Source organism: Lepus europaeus, chromosome 6, assembly GCF_033115175.1.
Source record: "Lepus europaeus isolate LE1 chromosome 6, mLepTim1.pri, whole genome shotgun sequence".
Lineage (NCBI taxonomy): Eukaryota > Metazoa > Chordata > Mammalia > Lagomorpha > Leporidae > Lepus > Lepus europaeus.
Window position 1 is genome coordinate 108,296,835 of NC_084832.1, and position 22,957 is coordinate 108,319,791.

The window sequence follows — 22,957 nt, forward strand, 5'->3', positions numbered from 1 at the left end:
TCCTTTATTTCCCTTCTTGGACATTTTAATCATCTATCACACCATACTCAACAACAAACATGATTACAGAAAGGTGGCAAATGTATGTGTGACATTCTTCTGTTGTCACACAAGGATAGCCCAAGAGTGGAGCCTGTGACTTTGGAAGAGCTGGTGCTGTGTGTGGTGTGGGGTGGGGGTGGGAGAGCAGAAATGCAGTTCCAACACTGCCACACAGGAGCTTACAGAGGTTGTGTAACCTGGAACTTTACTTCTTGTGAAATAAAGCACTTCATAAATATTTCATGGTTTTTTTTTTTTTTTTTTGAGTCCCCAAACAAGGGAGGGATCAAATTGTGCCATATCCACATTCCCAAAAGAAAAGATGAAGTATCCAGAATTTGGACTGAAGACTCAGAGTTGAGACTACAGGAAAGTCACACTAAAGCACTTGTCCAGAGCCTTCCTTCAGGGGTCTTTATGGTCATCACCTGTTCACTGGAACATTGACCCTCAAATTGTAGAGCTTGTGATAGAAAAAGCATCCATCTATAGGAGGACATAGGCTATCACCTTGATGGTGATTTTGGAACTGTAGGGGAACCTAATAATTGCTCCATATTTTGCAGGAATAGAGAATATCAGATATAAAAAATCTCCCAAAGGTGCCTTTATCTTGTTCCTTCATATACTTAAGGCTACTCTAACCAGCTACGTTCCCACCCCAGGGCCCAACTTTACACATTCAGAAGGAAAGCTTCAAAGACCTCTTTATTATTAATTATTTTCTATCACCTGCACAGTGCTTTGTATGGAATGAAAACAGAGACGTTTGCACATGCAGTTCATAAATAGCCTGTATGGCACATTGGAAGAGTTACAGAATCTAGAATTACAAAATATTTAACTCTGAGTGCTACTAAGATCAAATTCCTTGGTTATAAGAGATAATTTGTAAAGTTATTTGAGAAACTACCATTAGGGTCTAACTTATAAATATAATAAACACCAGGATATATACCACAACATATTTTGTAATTTTACTTAACTTAGAAAGAAAGAGTGATACATGACAACATTTATTTGGACAGCATTCTAATTCAGGGTCAATGGTTTCCCAATGCAGAAGACAACATTGCCCCCCAAAATTAATTTAATCTTTTAATGTCAGATTATATAATGTCTCTCTTTTCCTAAAAGCTGTTCTTACCCTCCCTTGTCCCCAAAAAGGGATATTTCTTTCAAACAAGGCTGTGGTGTCAACATGGAAAATAGAAGCCACAGGCTTTGGATCTGAATTTTTTGCAGGCCACATGAGAGCTGCCTGATAGAAGATTGGTCCTTAGCCAGGGAGTTAAAGTTACTGAGTCCAGTCTCTAAGAGCCAAAATTCTCCCTGCTTTCTAGCAAGGAGTCCTTCCTTTACACCTCAGGAAATGTCTGATGCAATGTGCTTCAAAGAGCTGGCTGGCTTCCTAGCTCACAGATCTCTAGTCTGGTACTTGGCACAGAGATGGAGACCAGGAGGCATGCCATGTTTGACTATAATATTCTCTTTGGCCAAAGGGGTTATAAAGCAACAAAAACATAGCATGCAAAAACTGCAAACGTCTACCCCTGGTTTTCAAGAGCCCCATTTAGATGCATTTGCTGGAAATTTCAACCGGGTACATTTCTGACCCCCTGGCCTTCCAGAACAGTAGGATTTTTGTTTTCAGGTTCAGCTGGTGCTCACCACAAGACCTCATGAGTTGGTGGATCACTTGATTAAAGACAGTGTGTAATGTTTAGCACTGGGAGCCGCATTATAAGAGGGGCATTAACAGACTGAAGGCTGTCCTGGGCAGGGACACAAGAACCATTAGGAATGTGGAAAAACACAGGTCACGGAGCAAAATCTGGGAAAACCAAGGCAATTAAACCTGCAGTAAAGGAAGAGTCATTCATTCAACAATGCTTGTGTACCTAATCATGCTGAGAGAATCAATCAATCAACCAGAGAGTTCCTGACTGCCTGCAATACGCTGGACTCTATGATGAGTACAAACAGAGCAACGTGTCGGATGGGATGTTAAAAATATGTTAAGGTCAAAGCTTTTCTGTTGTGGGAAGGATACAGAAAGCACGTGTCAAGTTTTGTTCAACATTTTCTACTATCTCCCAGCCACCAAGATCATGATGTTAAGGTTTTTTTTCTCTTACTCTCATAGAACAGAAACAATAAGTACTCATTGCTTTTGTCACCCAGTAACTGCCAGGCACTCTGACATGGGCTTTCTTCCCTGGTAGAAATCCCCACGCCCTCTCTCAACCTCAGTACAGGGCTCGCAGCTCTGTTCCTGCTTGATGGCTATTTTATTCCTACTGAACCCTTCCAGTGTGAGAAGTTTCTACCTCGCAGGGCAACACATACCTCCATCTTTCAGAAAGCATTTCTGCCTTTGTTTTTTAAAAACATTTACTTTATTTATTTGAAAGGCAGAGTTAGAGAGACAGAGACAGAGAAGTCTTCCATCTACTGGTTCACTTCCCAAAGGGCTGCAACGGCTGGGGCTGCGCCAGGCCAAAGACAGGAACCAGGGGCTTCTTCTGGATCTCCCACGTAGGTGCGGGAGCCCAAGCACTGGGGCCATCTTCTGCTGCTTTCCCAGGTGCATTAACAGAGAGCTGGATCAGAAATGGAGCAGCTGGGACTCAAACCGGTGGCCACATGGGATGCCAGTGAAGCACTGGCAGCTTTACCTGCTACAGTGCTGACTCCTATGCCTTTGGTTTACACGTTTAAGGACATTACTAACATTCAGAATGAATGAGTCTGTGTCTGTCATGGGTTCCAGCTTGAAGGTCAGATCTACTTCCCCATCTTGGTAAGTGGGAGGTGCTGTGTGCACACTGCTGCCTATGACTGCTGGGAGTAGAGGACAGGCTTCTCTCTTAGGCAGCAAAGGGAACAGCATTTACACTGAACCCTGAGGAGAGCAATGGTGGCTTTTTCCTAATGTTCTAAGTCCTTCATATATAGTGCTGTTAGTCTCAAAACATTGTTATGACATAAGAATAGACAGATTTCAAAGGCAGAGTAAGAGCATGGCTTACAAATTACAACCACTGGGTTACAAAGATGCAGAAGAAGGATTCCAACCCAGCTCTGTCCTGCCTCAAACTTTTCCCCTCCCCTATACTTGATGCTGTTTCTCATTCATATTTACCACTGATAAAGTAGAACCAAATGAAATTAAAAGCTTCCTTTCCAGATAACAGGTTTAATGCAGAAAGAAACCTTTACAATTCCAGAAATAGCAAATTTCCAATCCTATAAGAAGAGAATCTATTTATTGGGCATCTCATGCCAGGCACTATAGAAGGGCCTGTGACTATGAAGATGGAGGCAATGAGGTCTCTATTTCAAGGAGTTTACATTGCATTCAGGAAAGTCAGAAGGGAGCAAAAGGGCAACAGAATAGTACAGACCTCATGACAGAAACACAGAACATCCCAGTGTATCCAAGGGAGGGACAGGTGATTTTTTTTTCTTCCTGGAAGGATCATTAGCATTTGAAGGAATCCAGGGCCACAGTACACAGTACAACATTCATTCCTGAATTCAGCAAGCATTCATAAAATACCACTGCACGTAGGTCACTGGGGCCCAAGCCCCACCCTGTCTTCAGATCCTATTCTCCAAGGCTGACTCCTTGGAGCACACTTTTATTGACAGGTCTCTGCAGATGGCTCCTACCTCTGGGGAAAATCCAACAGACTATTGCAAATGTGACAGTGCACTTTGCAGCTCCAGTTTCCAGCTCCTCTGCAGTTGGGGTGGGACCATGTGAGTGAGTTCTGGCCAATGAAAAATGGGGTTGCTAGCTCCTGCCCATGAAAAACACTCAGGTGCAACCTTCTAACCTTCTGTCTCTTGGCTCACCTTTTCCTTTCCTCCCATCAGAGATGATGATGCCAAAAGCTATGAGGAACCTCAGTTCCTGATAGTCTGTTTGGAGGGACACCTGCCTGCCCTGGCCATGAGGCAATCAAGGAGGAGATTTCTGTTGTGTTGTCACTGAAACTTTGATATTGTGTTACAGTAGTTAACCTGCCCTTACTTAAATATGGCAGCATAAGAACATAACCATCACATTTCAGTTAAGGTGGGAGTTTTCCCGAGCAGAGGCGCGTGACTGTAAGAAAATTCCCAGAAGACAGGTTAAAGAAGAAATAAAGCAGAGCAAGGTTAATCACCAAGAAAAAACAAGGATGCAGGAAAAAGGCTACAGAAGCCAAGGATGATTCTTTAAACAAATAAACTTTCTTGTGAAAATACATGTGTTCCTCTTCAGCATTGGTCTTCCTCTGAGCCAGATTTCTCCAAATCATTGTTACTGCTTTCCAACCCCCATTACAAGGCCATTATTTAGGAAACCTACTAGAACTTTCCAGCCTTACATTAGGCTATCAGTTCTGACTCAGAATCTTGGATTCCAATTACAATGGACCCTAGGGTGATTTCATATCAATAAAATCCCAAACACTCAGGAGGCCATGGGGCTAGGCATGAGGCCTGGCATGTGGCATGATGCTGGGCAACCAAATCCTTTGCTTTATGTGTGTCCTGAAGGGTTCCAGGGCTGTGGCCAGGAGGTGAAAACCAGCTGACAAAACACTTTGTTCAGTTCTGAGAAGACTAAAAAGTCCAAAGGGCTATTAGGAAAAGTCAAGTACAACTGTGACTTCTTTTACCAGTGTCAAATAGAATGGCCTTGGAAGGATTCCTTTACATCCAAAACCAAACTAGATCATGTGATCCCTGAACTAGCAATCTTGGGAAGCAACACAGGGTTGGGCCCTGCAGCAGAGAAGAGCAGGGACATTAGGATGAGGGACTGTGGATGGAGAGAGACCTCAGCAAGACTGTTCTTGACCATGACTCAGTTGTCTAATCTATGGTATGGATGTTGTGATGGTACCTTTCTCACTGAATGTAGTTTGGACTATTATGATAAAATACCACAGATCATGTATTAGGCAGCTTTTTGTCACTACAGTGAACAACCTGAGACAACTAAGTTTAATACCAAGAAAAGATTTATTTAGTTCCCAGTTTCAAAGCCTCAGTCCAAGTTAGGCGGTCCCACCGGGTTGGCAGGCAATCAGGGCAATGGATGGCAATGGTGGAATGTGCATGGAGGAAGGATCACATGGCGAGCCAGTAAGCAGAGTGGCTGGGCTGCACTCAGGCTTTCATAAACCACGATGTAAGAGTTCAAGGGCATCATTTCAGGTTTTTTTTTTTTTTTTTTTTTTTTTTTTTTTTTTTTTTTTGGACAGGCAGAGTGGATAGAGAGAGAGAGAGAGAAAGGTCTTCCTTTTGCCGTTGGTTCACCCTCCAATGGCCGCTGCAGCCGGCTCATCACGCTGATCTGAAGCCAGGAGCCAGGTGCTTCTCCTGGTCTCCCATGCGGGTGCAGGGCCCAAGCACTTGGGCCATCCTCCACTGCCTTCCCGGGCCATAGCAGAGAGCTGGACTGGAAGAGGGACAACCGGGATAGAATCCGGCGCCCTAATTGGGACTAGAACCCAGTGTGCCGGCGCCACAAGGCGGAGGATTAGCCTGTTAAGCCACGGCGCCGGCCAAGGGCATCATTTCAATTACCACAGATTCTCCCACTAAGCCAGGCTTCCAAAGAAAATAACTGAATACTTCTACTCTCTCAGTGCTATCAACCTGTGACTTTGGAATTAAAACATGAGCTTGGGTGCCACATCCTGCTTAGATTATAGCAGATCTGGTGGCATATAATCAAAAGAAATTGATATCTCACCATTCTGAGAGCAGGGTGCCTGTGAGGGTGGTGCTGCTGAGGGTCTCTACCACGCTGCTGACTGCTGACTTCTAGCTGTGTTCTCACGTGGAAGAAAGAAGGCAAGAGAGCTTTCTGGGGACCCTTTGTTAAAGACACTAATCTCATTCACAAGGATTCTACTCTCATCACATAGTCCTATCCCTAAGGCTCCACCTCCTAATATCATCAGATTGGCAGGCAGGAGTTCAATGCATGAATTCAGGGGGATACAGTCAGTCACTGAATAGGACTCCCAGAAGATAAAGAAGATGACACATATAATGATACAAAAGCAATATCTGAGATAATTCAGGATATACTACATGACTCCATAGGACAAGCCAACCTCCCCAGTCTCCAGAGCCATCCTGGAATGCTACTACTGAATGGGCATGAATATCTGAACCTGGGATGTGAGCTGGGATGACTTAGTTTTGCCAGGGTGACATCTGAATCCTATCCCCAACCCTCAGTCACAGACCTTGGACTGCAAAAGATGCACCGTGTGATCACGCATGGACCTTTGTGTTATTGTCACACAGTGTCAAAGCTGGAGTCGTTCATCCACATGAGAGTCCTAGCTTTGTGCTTCAATGCCCTGCTACCAAAGCCATCAGCAGGGTGTGTGTCTGAAAATAACCCGCACAAGTGGGTTTCCCAGCAAAGCAATGCTAGGGCCCAATTCACAATCAGTGAAAGTATCTGCAGTTGTACACATGATCTATGCAAATTCACTGCCCCAAAACTATATCTAAGAAGCTGAGTACTTCTAAAATAGAGAAGCCAGTTTGTACAAACCTTAATAGTTAAGTGTGATGGGTCCAGCTGAGAACAGAAACACAGAGTGAGCAGGCACCCCATGTGAATGCCACTTAGCCGCTCTGTGAACTGGTTTCCTTGTCTATTGATGGGAGTAATCAGAGCTTCCTCCTCAGGGCTGCATGGAGGATTAGTGTAAAGCCCTTGGCACAGGGCCTGTTTGTTAGCAGATGCAGAGTGGCACAAAAGATCAAGTATAGTCTTTGGAGTCACAGACCCCGGCGTGCTGATGCTTACTGCAGTGTGACCTTGAGAAGTCACTTGCTATTTCCGAGTGTAAGTTCCCCCACAAAAAAAGTAGTATCTACTTTTTAAAGGTGTGGCAACACCTAGGACAGGCTTGTAAAGCACTAGCTGAGTCAGCAGGGAACTGATGCTGTATCATTCTCCACATCTATGTTTGTCTCTGTCTCTCTCAGCATATTTAGACCCGCAAAGCGTCATCCAACCATCAAGACGTAGTCAGGGTAAGCTGCCGGCTTAATTCCCCCATCAACCATGGGTACAGCATCCACCAGGTCTGCACCCCCAAGTAGCGGCAACAATCCCACCTGTTTCATGCAGTCAAGCTTAGAGTCAGCAGAGGCCTTGTCTGCAATTATGTGCCCCACAGTTGTACAGGAAATTCAGCTGGACTAATGCAAAAGAAGTTGGAAGCATCAAGGTAATCACGGATCACGACTTTAATTTGCATTCTGTAAATTCACTGCATCATGAATGAATAAAACTAGTCATTTCTCCATTTTTTAAATATTGCAGCAAGACAAATGAAATGAATTACCCAAATACGTAAATTCTGACCTATGGTAAGATTGGTTTTGAAGATGAAGCAAGGAAACTCCCCCCCCCCCATGCTGTTTTCCTAACATGAAATGTTCTCTTACTGGCTACAGAATAGTGGGTTGCTATGGGTTATTAATGCTCCCAACCTTCTCATCTTGCAAAGGCTGTATTTTGTGAGTTAGCAAACAGCCCATGGTCACTGTCTTTGCCTGGGAGCCAATAGCTCTGTTGTTTCTACTCATTGACTAGTACAAGGCAAACTGAGCCTTTACCACATGCCTCCCAGGAGCTGGAGAACAACTTGTCATCATATTTTCTGGGTAAACCACATCACAGATATGCTAGCAGCAAACAAGTACCTATTCCTGACTTTGGCCTAACTATCACAGGGCAGACTGGGACTAGTATCAGTTAGCTTTTCCCCTGATTTCTTGGTATTTTATGACATTTTTACTCCAAGGCATAATTGGAGGACAATGAGAGGTTGTCCGAACATGTTTTTTCTATCTAAGCAAAAGGGAACTAGGGGGTGATCAATCATCTTAAGATGTACATGACGGCCGGCGCTGTGGCTTAACAGGCTAATCCTCCGCCTTGCAGCGCCGGCACACCGGGTTCTAGTCCCGGTTGGGGTGCCGGATTCTATCCCAGTTGCCCCTCTTCCAGGCCAGCTCTCTGCTATGGCCTGGGAAGGCAGTGGAGGATGGCCCAAGTGCTTGGGCCCTGCACCCGCATGGGAGACCAGGAGAAGCACTGGCTCCTGGCTTCGGATCAGCGAGATGTGCTGGCCGCAGCGGCCATTGGAGGGTGAACCAATGGCAAAAAGGAAGACCTTTCTCTCTCTCTCTCTCTATCCACTTTGCCTGTCCAAAAAAAAAAAAAAAGATGTACATGACTGCTGAGACTGACAGCAGTATTTCCTGGTCTGCCATCAGGGAACCACCCGTGCCCAGTCTGCCCTCAAACTGACCTGAGGGCCTTCATGGAGAGACCAGTGAGTTCCACATGAGAAACCAAGCCTTCTCTCTGCAGCCTCGACCAAAGTCTGATTGACACAGTGTTACATTACAACTTATGTACTCATTTCATACAGTGCAATAGGGTGGTGTAGTATATAGAATTTCATTTAAAAATATCTTTTCTGCTTAATTTTTAAAATACATTTATCTATCATACCTGAAAGATTCTCATGAAATAGAACTCCAAATAGTCCAAATTTAGTTGTTTCATGTCTTGTGTGACCTCTTACAAGCTACGTAACTTATCTGAGCTCAGTTCCATCACTTGTAAGGTGGGGAGGATTCTCAGCATACATGAATTCAGTTTTTCTTCCTTTTCCTTGACAACATGTAGAAGGGTGAAGTTCTTAGCATATGACACCAGCTGAGAGTAAGAAATGATAAAACAGGTCTGTGAACGACCTATAGATTGTAATTCTTGTGTGTGTGTGATCATCAGTTTTCTATGGACTGAAAGGGCCTGCGTGTTCATTTTCAGAGCTAACAAGAATGATGGATGCTGGGGAAATTCTCTTCCACTCCACAGACAGGTTTTAGGGAGGAGATTCATTCAGGGCTTTTTCACTCAGGAAAGCCCAGAAAAAGAGCAGGAACTGGACCAAGTACCTGGGGTATGGTCAGGAAGAAAACAGCCCATGGGGTCAGCCTGGGTCAGACCATGGGGGCCTGGCAGAATTTCATTGCCTGGTTCACTGCCCACCTCCTCCCAGCCCCAGTGAAGTCAGGGTACCTAATGCTCTTCAGGAGGCATCTCAGCTGTCATCCTCCCCCAAGAGCTCCTGATAGCCACCTCTCCCCTCAAATCAGCTTCATGTCTGTTGTATAGTTCTCAGGAATGCTGCTTATCACAACTATTTATTTATTTATTTATTTATTTATTTATTTGACAGGCAGAGTGGACAGTGAGAGAGACAGAGAGAAAGGTCTTCCTTTTGCCGTTGGTTCACCCTCCAATGGCCGCCGCGGCCGGTGCGCTGCAGCCGGCGCACCGCGCTGATCCAAACCTGGGAGCCAGGTGCTTCTCCTGGTCTCCCACGCAGGTGCAGGGCCCAAGCACTTGGGCCATCCTCCACCGCACTCCCGGGCCATAGCAGAGAGCTGGCCTGGAAGAGGGGCAACCGGGACAGAATCCGGCGCCCTGACCGGGACTAGAACCCGGTGTGCCGGCGCTGCAGGTGGAGGATTAGCCTATTGAGCCACAGCACCAGCCTTATCACAACTTTACTGGCTTTTTGTTTTTTAATCTTTCTTTCACAGATGTGTTGAGATAAACAGGAACATCTGACTACTGGAAATACTTTCTCTCCTAAGCACGTCCTGCCTCTGCCCCACCGCAAATCCTGAGCACTCCCATAAACACTGAGCACAGACTTCATTCATGTCAACTCTGAGGAAACAGGAGCTGAAAGGCAAGTAAAAGAAGCTGCGAGGTGATCTGGGACTGGAGAACTGGACCATGACGAGAGTGGGATGGGGGTGGAGGAGAGATCTGAGCACAAAATGAAATTCCTGTATGGGCCCCAGACCTGCTGGAATACCACCCTTCTCTGGGAGCCACTGCCATCTACAGCAACAGCTTTCTGAACACTTGGTGTTTTCTTATGTGTTGGTTCAAAGGAAGATAACATGGAGTATCTAAAACATTCATTCACAGGTGCTTCAAGAAAATGAAACTAAGTTTATTTGGGTATAAGTTTTTTGAAATACACACATGATTTTTCATAATTTGCATTTTCTATAAACTTTCTGAATATGCTTCATATACTCCACAATGTCAAATATCTAATAAAAAATTGACATATATTTGGGAAGGGGCAGTAATCAGCAGAAACTGATCATGAGGTGGCTCAAATGCTGGACTTGTTGGGTGGAGATTATAAAGATGCTTTTATATGTTGGAGAAGTTAAAGAAAATATGTTCAAAGAATTAAAAGTGGAGAAATAGAAGCTTTATACATGCTAAATGGGGGTGCACATTCGGTTTAGCAGTTAACACACTGCCTGAGATGTCCCCATGCCATACCGGAACACCTGAGATGTCCACATGCCATACCGGAACACCTGAGATGTCCACATGCCATATCGGAACACCTGAGTTTCAATGCTGGCTCCACGTAAGAGTCCATCTTCCTGATAACCTGCACCCTGGGAGGCAGCACATGATGGCCCATGTAGTTGTGTTCCTGCCACCCATGAGGGATATCTCCACGGCATTCCTGGCTCTCACCTTTGGTCTGGCACACTTCTGCCCTTTGCAGGCATTTGGGGAAGGAATTAGCAGATGGGAGTTGTGTGTGTGTATGTGCCTCTCAGTATGACTCTCTTCCTCTCAAATAAACAGAAATAATTTTTTAAAAGAACAAAATGTGTTAATTCTAGAACTGAAGATACACAGTGATTAAAACAAAATATTCTAGGAATTTAACAAAAAATTGAAAAGCAGGTAATATAGAATAAAAAGAGCTGATGAAACTGATAGCAACAGAAATTTTAAAATTTGACAAATAGGGGGAAACATTTTTCAAACATTAAATATTCAGGAATTTTAGGGATGATACGGAATAGCCTAATATACATACACGCAATAGGAGACTGAAGAGAGGAAGAAAGAGTAAGAAAGGAGAATAAATATTGATGGAATAAGGTTTTCTAATACTGGGAAACACTGACATAGGAGGTATCTGAAAAAGTTCCTATAAAAATACACTTACTGTGCACATTTTCCATGACCTTTTGGAAGACAAACTTATATGTATCCAGAAACTCACTGAACCCCAAATAGGGTAAATTAAAAAAAAAAAAAACCCTACCATCTACTAACTTTATAATCAAGCTGTCAAAAACAAATAATACAGAAAAGCGTCATGAAAGCAGCCCAAGGAAACACATGGATGACGGCTGACTTGCCATCTGAAATAAAAAGAGCAAAAGCCAATGGAAGTGCTGTGAGCAAGGGGGTGCTAATATAGGATTTGAGTTTGAGTAGAAGACGCTTTAAAGAGCAACTTACTCTCACTTTTGACCAAAGTGGGGTCGGAGGGACTGGATTTATTCTCCAGCATAGAGAATTTTTGAAAATCAAACAATATATTTGAAAGAACAGTTTCAAGATCTTGGACAGTAGGCAAGGAATGACAGTGATCATTGAAAAATAGATCAAGCATGATCCAAGCCCCAGGATTGCTCCATTTTTCTGCCTGAAGAGTGTTTCCAGCTGCAATGCAGAGAGAACCTCAAGTCCAGCAGACTCCTTGAGAGGAGAACACACACGTTATGGTGGGAGGACAAGGGACGTGAAGTCCAGAGCAGAGAGTAGTGGAGAGGGGAAAGTCGCACATAGGCAGAGCTCTGAAGATCGGTACAGGGTCCCAATAGAGGCTTCAGATGAATACTGATCAGTGCATTCAGATGTGAAAGCTACCCAGGGCTGAGAAAGAATGAGAGGGAACAACTCTCAGAGCTCAACTGGAACAGGAATTTTTCTCATTTCCATTGATCAGAGTGGAAAAACATTATAATTTATTGAACAACAGGTGTAGTATTCACAAGGGATTTGATTCAATAGTGGTATAAAATTAGCTCTAGTACAAATGTTGCTTTGGTATCATCTAACAAAGAGCTATGAGCAAGATGAAGAAAGGATCAAACTATTTCCAAGGAAATGAACAGCATCCCACAACAAAGCTTAATACTACTTACAAAATACTTTGAAAATACAAAAATACCCAACACTTAAAAAGGTAAAACTCACACAAAAAATTGTGAGGTATATAAAGCAGCAACGAAAGAAGTCTCATAATGAAGGGAAAAAGTCAATTTAAACAAAAGTTGAAAAGACGTTTGAATAAACAGGAAAATTAAGATAGATTTTTTTTTATTTTTAAGATTTATTTGAAAGGCAGAGTTACAGAGAAAGAGAGAGAGACATACAGAGAGAGAGAGAGAGAGAGCGAGAGCTTCCATCCTCTGGTTCACCCCGATGACAGCAGCCTCATCTGGATCTCCCATGTGGGTGGCAGGGGCCCGAGCATTGGGGCATCATCTGCTGCTTCTTCCAGGCCATTAGCAGGGAGCTGGATTGGAAGTGGAGCAGCTGGGACTTGAACTGGTGCCCATATGGAATACTGGCATCAAAGGCAGTGGTTTTTACCCACTATGATACAATACCGGCCCCAAGACAGATTTTTCTTGCAATACTGTGTTGTCATAAAACATATAAAATATTTATGATCTTAAATATAAGTGTGTAATTCAGAGTTATTAAATATATTCGTAATTTGGTGCAAGCATCCTTGCCATCATTCCCCGGAACACTTTTTACCTTTAAAACTTAAACTCTATACCCATTACTCTGGATATTAATCCCTTATCAGACACATGATTTGCAAATATTTTCTCCCACTTGGTGGGTTGCCTTTTTTAATCTGTTGACAGTGTGTTTTCTATGCCTTTTGTGTCATATCAAAGAAATCACTGCTGAAACCAATACTGTTAAACTCTTGCCCCCATGTTTTAAGAGTTTTATAGTTTTATGTTATACAGTTGTATCATGAGCTTATTTGAATTAATTTTTGTATACAGTGTTAGGATATATGGATACCCAGGCTGGCACTGTGGCATTGTAGGCTGTCACCAGTGGCCAGAATCCCATATGGGCCGGTTTGTGTTCTGGCTGCTCCTCTTCTGATCCAGCTCTCTGCCTATGGCCTGGGAAAGCAGTGGAAGGTGGCCCAAATGCTTGGGCCCCTGCACCTGTGTGGAAGACCAGATGAAGCTCCTGGCATCCAGTCAACTGGCTCCAGCCATTGCAGCCATTTGGGGAGTGAACCAGCAGATGGAAGACCTTTCTGTCTCTCCCTCCCTCTGTCTGTAGTTCTACCTCTCAAATAAATAAACAAAATCTTAAAAAAAAAAAAAAGGATATATGGAAACCCAAACTGCTTGCCACAGGGCTGGGGGCTTGGAAGGGTAGCTGCTACTGTGCTGAGCAAATTTTTATTGTTAATTTTGGTTGTTGACCAAAATCAACTACAATTTGCCATCTAAGTCTTCTGGAAGTTAAGAACTACCATTCCAAACTACTTGCATCAAACAGACTGTCTTTGAAATTATTGCCTACATGGGAAGACAGATTTCTGTGCTAGCTATTGTGTTATCTTCCCAAAACCTCCGTTAAGACTGTTTTAACAGCATTAACTAAATTGAAATACTAAGCAAGTAAAAACATGGAAGACAATTTAGACAACAAATTGGGAGTGGCATTTGGTGCAGTGGATAAGATATCACCTGGCTCACCTGCATCCCATACTGGATTTCTGGAGTTTGAGTCCTGGCTCAACTTCCCACTACAGCTTCCTGCTAAAGCACATTCTAGGAGAATATGCTGGGGGAGTATATCAGATGGAAGATCTGTCTCTGTGGCTCTGTGTTTTAAATAAATATAGATATAAAAAAGAAAACCATGTAAAACTTAGAGACAAAAACAATAATGTCTAAGATGACAAATTACAATGGAAGTAAATGTATAGTACCTACCCAAAATGAGACAAAGAAACACAGTGATAAAAATAGAGCATTGGTTGGGGCCATCGCTGTGGCGCAGCAGGTTAATGCCCTGGCCTGAAGTGCTGGTATCCCATATGGGTGCTGGTTCGAGACCCGGCTGCTCCACTTCTGGTACAGCTCTCTGCTATAGCCTGGGAAAGCAGTAGAGAATGGCCCAAGTCCTTGGGCCCCTGCACCCGCGTGGGAGACCTGGAAAAGGCTCCTGGCTCTGGATCAGCGCAGCTCCGGCCATTGAGGCCAACTGGGGAGTGAACTATCAGATGGAGGACGTCTCTCTCTGACTCTCCTCTTTCTCTGTGTAACCCTGACTTTCAAATAAATAAATAAATAAATAAATCTTAAAAATTTAGAGCATTGGTGAGATTGGGAAAATTTCAAATGGGCTAACATACATGAAATGGAAGCTCTGAAGAAAAGGAGGCAGGAGAGACAGAATAAAATATTAAGCAATGATAGCTGAAATTTTTCCATCTTTAATAAAAAGTATAATTTCATAGTTCCAAGAAGATCAAACAAGAAAACTACACACAGGCACACTAAAAGCAAATGGCTGAAAACCAGTGAAAAGAACAGATCTATATTCCGGAATCAGGTCTGACTCCAGTTTCTAGGTGGTTTAGAACCACCTCGGCTGCACCTACTCAGAGATGAGTCTCAAGTCCCCTCAAGGATCTCTGTCCCAGGGCTCCATGGGGCTCTGCTCTGTGTTCCCCTCAGATACCAGCACCGACACGGACAGTCCCCTTCACCAGGTGCGAGCACAGCCTTTCTAGTGTCCTTCTTCAGGCTTCTCAGCGCTGATGTGCTCAACTCTTCCATTTGCTCCTCAGCAACAGGCATGAGAGCTGCTTCCTTTATTACCACTGATGCGATGTTTTAGTGTTCTCTTCTTGCCTATTTAACAAGTTCTTTACAGGAAATACTCTGTATTAGGGGGTGGGAATTTGGCACAGCAGTTGAAATGCTGTTTGGGACACCTGCATCCCATAACAGAGTCCTTGGGTTGGAGTCTTGGATCCACTTCTGATTCTAGCTTTTCCAGTTAACGGGTCCCTGGGGATGCAGCAGGTGATGGCTCAAGTACTTGGGTTCCTGTCATCCATGTGGGAGACCCAGATAGAGTGCCTGGCTCCTGGAACTGACCACGTCTGATCCAATCTCAGCTTCAGCTGTTGCTGGTATTCGGGGATGAAAATGGATGAGAGATATCTGTCTCTTTTATTCTGCCTTTCATATAAAAATAAATAAATTTTTACATGCTCTGTATTACTGTTTAAATGTCAGAGGATGATTACACTTTGTTAGAGAAAACTGCAACTGTTTTATAATTGTCATATATAATTTAAGAAACATAGAAGAGTAAGTGTAGAGGCTAAATAGGCAGAAGCCAAAATGTGATGGTTATGGAGTCGCTCTCTCTGCTTCAAATCCACCTGTATTCTCATCTTGGTGATTTGGGGTTTTGCCTGTGGGTGCCTGATAGAATCCACCCAAAATATGTGCTACAGGGAGGTAGAAGGCTACAGAGGGCGACAGGAGGACCAAGGAACTCCTCATTCCTATTTTCTGTTGTGTTCCTACCAACATCACCCTGGTCATAACTCTTAACTCTGCAAGCAGAAATGATTCTCGGTGGCAGCAGTGTCGGTTTCAGTAACCAGTTTGCTTTCCCCCATGCTCCCAGAAGTCTCTTGGTCCTTTTAGACATCCAAGCACCAGCTGGCTGCATGCTCTCCTTGGAGCTCCAAATTCCAGCTCCATGGGTTTTCTGAAAAATTTTCTGAATTCCTGAGGCAAGAGTGCCCATTAGGCCTTGCCCTGCTCTCAGAGGTTTGCTTTCCTTCTCTACAGGTTTTTCCTCCAAACTTGTGAGGCCCTGGTGAGCACGCGCCTCAGATGTCTGGATCCCCACTCTGGAGTGCCTCTCGTGCAGGTAGCTACACTCCATTCACCTCTTATCTTTGTGCTCACAGTCCTTGGTGAGGGGAATGCTTCCAGCAATCACTACTCTGGGGAGACTTTCCTTTGTATTTTCCAGCATAGGGATGCAAGTTGGACCTATCAGTTTCAAATCAGATACACTACTTTACACACAGGTTATGTTCATTTTAAATCCTTTTCTTTTGTCACCTCCATGTATTTTCAGAGAGTTTTACTTAAGGACTAAGTTCTCAACATGTATCAGTGCTTATGAAATATAAAAGATCTAAACTTATACTCCTTTCTCATTCTCACATGTGCCGCATAGTCCAAGGGGAGGTATTATGGAGACACTGAGATGGAAAGTGAGAAACTTCCAAATCTTTCATGATTTGGAATAAATTAGCTTCTAGGAAACTACACTTCCTCACCCATGAAAGTACTAGGGTGCTTCAGAAAGCTCATGGAAAATGGATTCAAATACAAGCTTATTTTGGTGCAAAGTTCCACTCTGAAATCCATGCATAGGGAGGATCAATGAAAAGGTCATGGAAAATGCATGGTATGAAAAACTATGCATAGATTTCACTTTTTTGCATAAAAATACACTTACCTTTTAATTTCACGTTCCCACAAGCTCTCTGAAGTCTCCTCATATAATTTGGAGTTATTTGTAAATGTTTAGTAAAGTATGTACATGAAGGCTTTTAGCTATTTTAAGTGCTATATAAATTTAATTCTCACTACTATTACCAACTGTTACTAGGTGGTAGAAAGAAAATATGTTGAAATAAACACGGTGGAAAGAAAATAAACAATTGGAGAAAGTGTTCCATAGCAGTTTTACCTACTCAGAAATTAACAGAACCTCATTAGAAAAAAAATGTAGATTTTTACTTTTTCCAATGCATTCCAGTCAATACTAAACTCTAGTCTACACAGCAAAGATCCCCTTTGTTAATGAAACAGAAGCCATTTATTAACATACAGCAAATACTGTTTATTGCAGACTTTCCACCTGACTCATGTGAAAAGGCACTATGAAAATTAATGAATCTAGATCATCTTTCTAGATGGATTTATGTTAAAATATACAACATTCTTACATAACATCTGTTTTATATATGTGAAATAATATAACATTTAATGACAAAAATTGTGTTTCCAAAAATAACATTTGTTGAAGGTTAGGTCTCTCTCTTTCTTCTATCTAGAATCTTCCAACTAGATTAAAATATGTGTAAATTAAGTGTTTCTTATTACCAAAATGACTTGACACAGAAAAACACAATAAATGGCCCCAATTTCCTTTCAATTACTTCTATCAATATTCAGAACAGAGGCCTCCATTAAGCAAAATACTGTAACACATACAAATGCAGGTTCTTTCCTTCCATAGATTTTGATTGTATATGACCTCTTTCTGACTTGTGCTTTCTCACATATAGGAACACACTATCACATCACAAGCAGAACATAAACTAAATCAATACACAAACTATGCAAGGAGTTGTGATCAATAGAGCTGTGATAAATAAAATGTCTCTAGAATGTTCCATAGCTTTACATTTGCAAGTGCAAGGCTTGGCTGTACTTTACAGTTTATTAAAATGTTTCAATTTTTTTTTAACTGTTGGCATTAAGAACTTTAAATAAACCTAAACAGTCTGTCATTGAGTATGTCAGAGACCTAAGTAAGCAGCGGCTCACATGATGAGGACAGACACCACATTCACAGGCAAAACTGCAATTGCTTAGATTTCAAACCATTGACAACATCTTTGCTTTGTTGCAGTGAATTCAGTTGCCACTGTCAAAAAGTTCCTGTGTATACTCTGAAATATGGATTAAATAACCTAACAAAGGTCCACTGTGGTCAAGCAGGAAAAGTATTTCCCAAGGGCAAAAAATTCAGTTTAAGATTTTTCAGTCTTAATAAAAATAATGGTCCCACAAACAAGTCCTCTGCTTACTCAGGTTTGCATTGCTTTTTTTATGGCGATAAATTAAGTAGGCCAAGAAAAAAAACAAATCTGACATTCCCTTCAAGGCTTCTTAAAACAAAGCATGTTGGAATAATGTCAAGATTATGGAATTTAAAAACAAACACATACACACACACACACAAATTAGTGGCTGCTTCCCTCATCAAAAGATTCCACTCCTGAGTCACTAGCAGCGGCACTGATTTTTTCCTGTCGTCTTCGCATGATTTCTTGCAATTCAGAGCTGCCATTGTTATCCTGAGAAATAAAACATGGTGCAGACAAGATGGTTACTGGTTTGCGATGGCTGCAGGATGTGTAATGAAAGGTTCAGTGTCCAAGCCCTTTGAGGTGTTTTCTAATATCTCTAGGAAAATCAAAGGCTGCCTTTCAGATAAATGGCATTTGGGGTTTCACTAGTGTGTCACATTAGTGCCTGTTGATTTTATTCAATCACTATGCCTCCAACTTGAATAAGCTGTGGAAGGCTCTGGGATCCCTGGGAGAAAGAAGATACATGCGCAATAAGCACAATAGCATGGTACATTGCCCAAGAACCTTTTCTCCAGTTAAGCAAGATCCTGGTCTGTCTTGGGATTTTAATTGATGGGGTTCAGAATACAGCAAGGGTCCCTTGGTTCCAAGGAGGCATTTAGGACCCTCTGACCATGCTGGTTCTTCTCCTTTCCCAGGCCTACCTACATCCTTGGGGACCCTTCTCCTTCTTCCACTCTCATCATCAGACTTCTCTGGCTACCCAGGTGAGGAATATAAAAGATCATTCATGCCCACTAGAGGGGGAGAGCTGAGGAACACCAAGAGCTGCAGGCAGTCAACCTCTGCCTCAACTCCCATCTGGAAAAGAGGCAGCAGGAGGGCAAGATGAAGTGGGTGGGGGAGAGAAAATGACCAATTCTGGCCACTCTTCCATGAAGGCCCTCAGAACCTGGAACTTTTAAGAATAAGGAAGTTTTTCAAACGTATCCTTCAAAAATAGTTTACACACTCTCAGTAAAATTAGAGTGTGTAAAGGGAATAAAACTGCTTGATGCAAGTTAGAATCCTCATTCATAACCAACATACAGAAAGCAGTCACATCAAACCCTAATATACAATACCCAAGATTAATGTGGTAGGGAAAACATCTAAGGGAAACACAGTTTTTCTGGATTGAGAATGGTTATAAGGGTTATATGCATAAAGCTATTTTACTCTGAGTTACCTAACTAATGAATCTATATAATATACCTGGCTGGAGATAATTGTGTGTTAATTTCATGCCCAAAGCCTTTATCCTTTCATCTGAGTCCAAGTGTAATTTTCATGAAACCATTAAGAACTGTCAGAGGTGACACATGGAAGCTACTACTCTTACATAGCCTGCTTTAAGAAGAGCAGGACACAGGCAGCTTATATATATCACCTAGAGAAGCATTCATACAGACAACTATAAGGCAATAATTACACTTTAGGGCTCTCTATTTTCAGTGATCTCTACCTGATATTTCCACTCCCAATACAGTCAGTGAGTAAAACTGACACTTTGAGATTTGATTATAGTTTGTAGTTTTTGTCTACACTCTTAGGAAACAGTGGTTTTTCTACTTACTACTTGTTGAATTCTTTATTTAAGTGGAGGGTTAAGCTTATGATTATAAAGTAAATTGAAAATATGTCTTTGTAAATATTAAAAGAAAAATAAGAAAAGGAGGAGGAGGAGGGTGGGAGTGAGTAGGGAAGGGAGGGATGGAAGGAGGGTAGGGTAAAAGTATTATCATGCTCTTAAAACTGTATATATGAAATAAATGAAATTTGTTCCCTTTATATAAATAAGAAGTAAAATAGTAAAAAAAAAAAAAAGACTTCATAAACTATACCCTATTAGAATCCACAACTAAAATATTAAGAACAATCTTCCAGACTCTTAAGAGCTTTACTCACTCAGAAGTGAATTACTATTACTGTGTCAAAATTGAAATTCCTATGGAAGTAGTTAATGCACATAAAATGAGGACATTTCTCTTCACTAAATGTCCAAAAGTATATGCTCAAACTTCGTGTTAAGTGAGCATTTATAAATTCATCTCCCTACAAATGGTCACTGATGGTGCAGTGATGAATTTACAAAAGCTGTGTCAGATTTAATACAGCTCTGTAAGAAAGGGAAACTGGCCAATATGGACAGGAACAGTTATTTCTAGAACTTTCAATTTACAGTCCACACTAATGCTAAACACCATCCTGCTGGGTTGACAAGTCATACCTCTAATGCAGCTTTTTGTACAGTGATTTGGCTAAAGACTCTGGCCCCTTCAGGACAGACTGTCCTCAGCTCATCTTTATTGAGAGAGAAAAGTTGCGCACCATTTAATACTCCAAGACTATTGACAGTCCTGAAAAAACAAAGAAATGAACAACATTAAAAATACGTTCTCGAGAAAACTTCTGTTTCCAGCAGTAACCCCGCCTTCCCAAGTGCTCAGTACACTGAAGTCTGAGCAGCACCACATGCTTACTCAGGGCCACGACAGGGACTCTGCTGGTGGCTGACTAGGAAGCATCAAAAAGGAACAATTCTGTTTAGTACCATTACTGTTTATAGTATTTCCTTGAAATCTGGTGTTTCATAGATGGAAGGAATAGGTAATGTTTTAGTAACCTGGCAACTGACTAACCATTACGCTTCATTTTTCAATCATGCTAGCGAGTTTATAGTATGTTAAGGTCCATTGAATATGTATTATTCAAGTAGTTCAGTGTAATAAATATACATAAGATATTCATGGACTTTTAGATTACAGATAAACAGAAGCTTTGTCGTGAGTTTAGTAAAGGAAAAGCTTCATTAAGCTTATAATTGGGGATGGGCATTTGACCTTGTGGTTAAGATGGTGGCTGAGATGCTCACATCCTACATCTGAATGCCTGGGTTCAATTTAGACTTTAGCTCCTGATTCTGCCTTCCTGCTAATGCCAATCCTGGGAGGCAGCAGTTACGTTTAGCCCAAGTGGTTGGGTTCCTACCACCCATGTGGGAGATCTGGATCGAATTCCTGGCTCTTGGGAGGCCATTTCAGTGCCATTTAAAGTGTGCACTAGTCAATGAGAGCTATCTCACATTCTCTCCATTTTTCTGCCTCCCAAATATAATTTTTAGAAGGCTCATTTACTTGAAAGGTAGTTACATAGAGAGAGAGATAAGGAGGGAGGGTGGGAGGAGGGAAAAGAAGACATGGAGAGAGAAAGAGACAAAGAGACAGAGAGAGAAAGAAAGAACTGTTATCTGATTTCACTCTCCAAATGGCCACAATGACCAGGCCTGGGCCAAGCTGAAGCAAGGAGCCTGGAACTCCATCTGGGTCTCCCATGTTGGTGCAGGGACCCAAGTTCTTGGGCCATCTTCTGCTGCTATCCCAGGTGCATTAGCAGGGAGGAGGGTTAGAAGTGGAGCAGCTAAGACTCGAATTGGTACTCAAATGGGATGCCAACACTGCAGGAATCAGCTTAACCTGCTGCGCCACAACACAGGCCCCTCAAATACAACTTTTAAAAGATAACTGAAGATAGGTAAAATCTTCTATTTGCTATTTGCCTGCAGCAGGAAAAAAGCTTATGCCTTATGTCCTACATAGTCTGGGGAAACCAACTAAAACCATAATACTGACAACCTGCTGAAGGGACTAAGGATGAATAGATACTACCAACTAGAAAACGGGTGGCATCAAATGACACTTATTTCTGGTTCTTCCTTTTTTTTTTTTTTTTTTTTGCCACGAATAGCCACAGTTGTATCCTGAACGTGGAACAAAGAATGCAGTCTGGACTCTAAGATTTTTTAAGAGTGGTTTGTAACATGTAAGTGACCAAATTGCAAACAATATATGTTTTACACACAAAATTGCAAAGGAAGGCTTACACAGGGTTGAATCCCTTGGACTGCAGCCATGTCTTCACATCCTCGGGTGTGGAGTCATAGGTGATGTTGACAACTGGCACGTTCTGCCGTGGCACGTGGAACTTCTTCTGAGCAGCACTCCGACCAATGGTCAGCCTGTGGATGAGCTCATCCTGCACTTCCTCCATCTGAGATTTCCTTCCTAGACACCAACAGAGAGTATGGCATTTTTTGAAATCCTTAACATTACATTCCCTCTCTATGGAATCTCAATCCCAATAATCCTTTTCCCCCAAACAGGATTTATAATATTTCTGCCATCCATCTTTGCTTTTATCCACACCAATATGAATTCTATGATCAATTTTTAAAATAACTCGTTCACTCTTTTCTCTCTTCATGTACTCATTTGGCAACTCAATTAACCCAACCTTTAAAAGAACTTAGCTTCTTCTGTGCCTGCACTGCACTGCTGAATAGAATACAATAACGTTGACTGGATGTTCTCATGTGAAATTCATGATTTTGAACCTCAACTAGGTTGTTAATGTTCCAGGATAATCATGGTACATTTGCTGTTCAAGTGGTCCTCAACTAGGGACAATTTTGATCCCAGGAGACATCTGGCAATGACTGGAGATGCTTTTGGTTGTCACAACTACGAGATGACAAGGGGGAAGGCTGCTGTTGTCATGCAGTGAGTGCAGGCCTGGGATGCACACAACAATCCACAATGCACAGGCAGTTCTCGGCCTCCTACAGCAGAGAATAACCCAAACTCAAATGTCAAGAAAGCCCAGGCAGAGGAACCCTGCCCTGCACCACATGAATGTCAACCACCTTGGTCAAGTATTTAATATTTTCTATTTTTTATGCAAACTTCTCACCTTATCCCCCAATCTTCACCCTGAACTGATGCCCTCACTTGTTGATTTCTGAATAATAATAATAAAAGAAGTTAGAAAAGAGCTTCTGCAAGTTTCCCTGGAGGTTTTCTGCTTGCTACCAGCACTTCCCCTGTATACTCTGCCCTCCTTCCCATTACATTGTAGATGAACTGTTTCCATGCTCCCAAAGCCAATCCCATGTATATATTAGATCCCAAGTTTTCCATCTATTCCAACACTTTAAGGAGATTTCTCCCCTACTTATC

General features: G+C 42.3%; 1 protein-coding gene across 4 annotated transcripts in view; it reads right to left on the minus strand.

Annotated features, from left to right (window-relative positions):
- Window positions 1-14,444: 14,444 nt before the first annotated feature.
- Window positions 14,445-22,957, minus strand: part of EPS8 (EGFR pathway substrate 8, signaling adaptor) — a 205,277-nt gene continuing 196,764 nt past the window's right edge. For all 4 annotated transcript variants that reach the window (XM_062194883.1, XM_062194885.1, XM_062194882.1 and 1 more), the window contains 3 exons: window positions 21,826-22,006; window positions 20,173-20,302; window positions 14,445-18,167 (listed from right to left, as the gene is read on the minus strand). In XM_062194883.1, coding sequence (XP_062050867.1) covers window positions 18,054-18,167; window positions 20,173-20,302; window positions 21,826-22,006 — 425 coding nt within the window. In that variant the 3' untranslated portion in view covers window positions 14,445-18,053. The remainder of the gene's footprint in view (window positions 18,168-20,172; window positions 20,303-21,825; window positions 22,007-22,957) is intronic.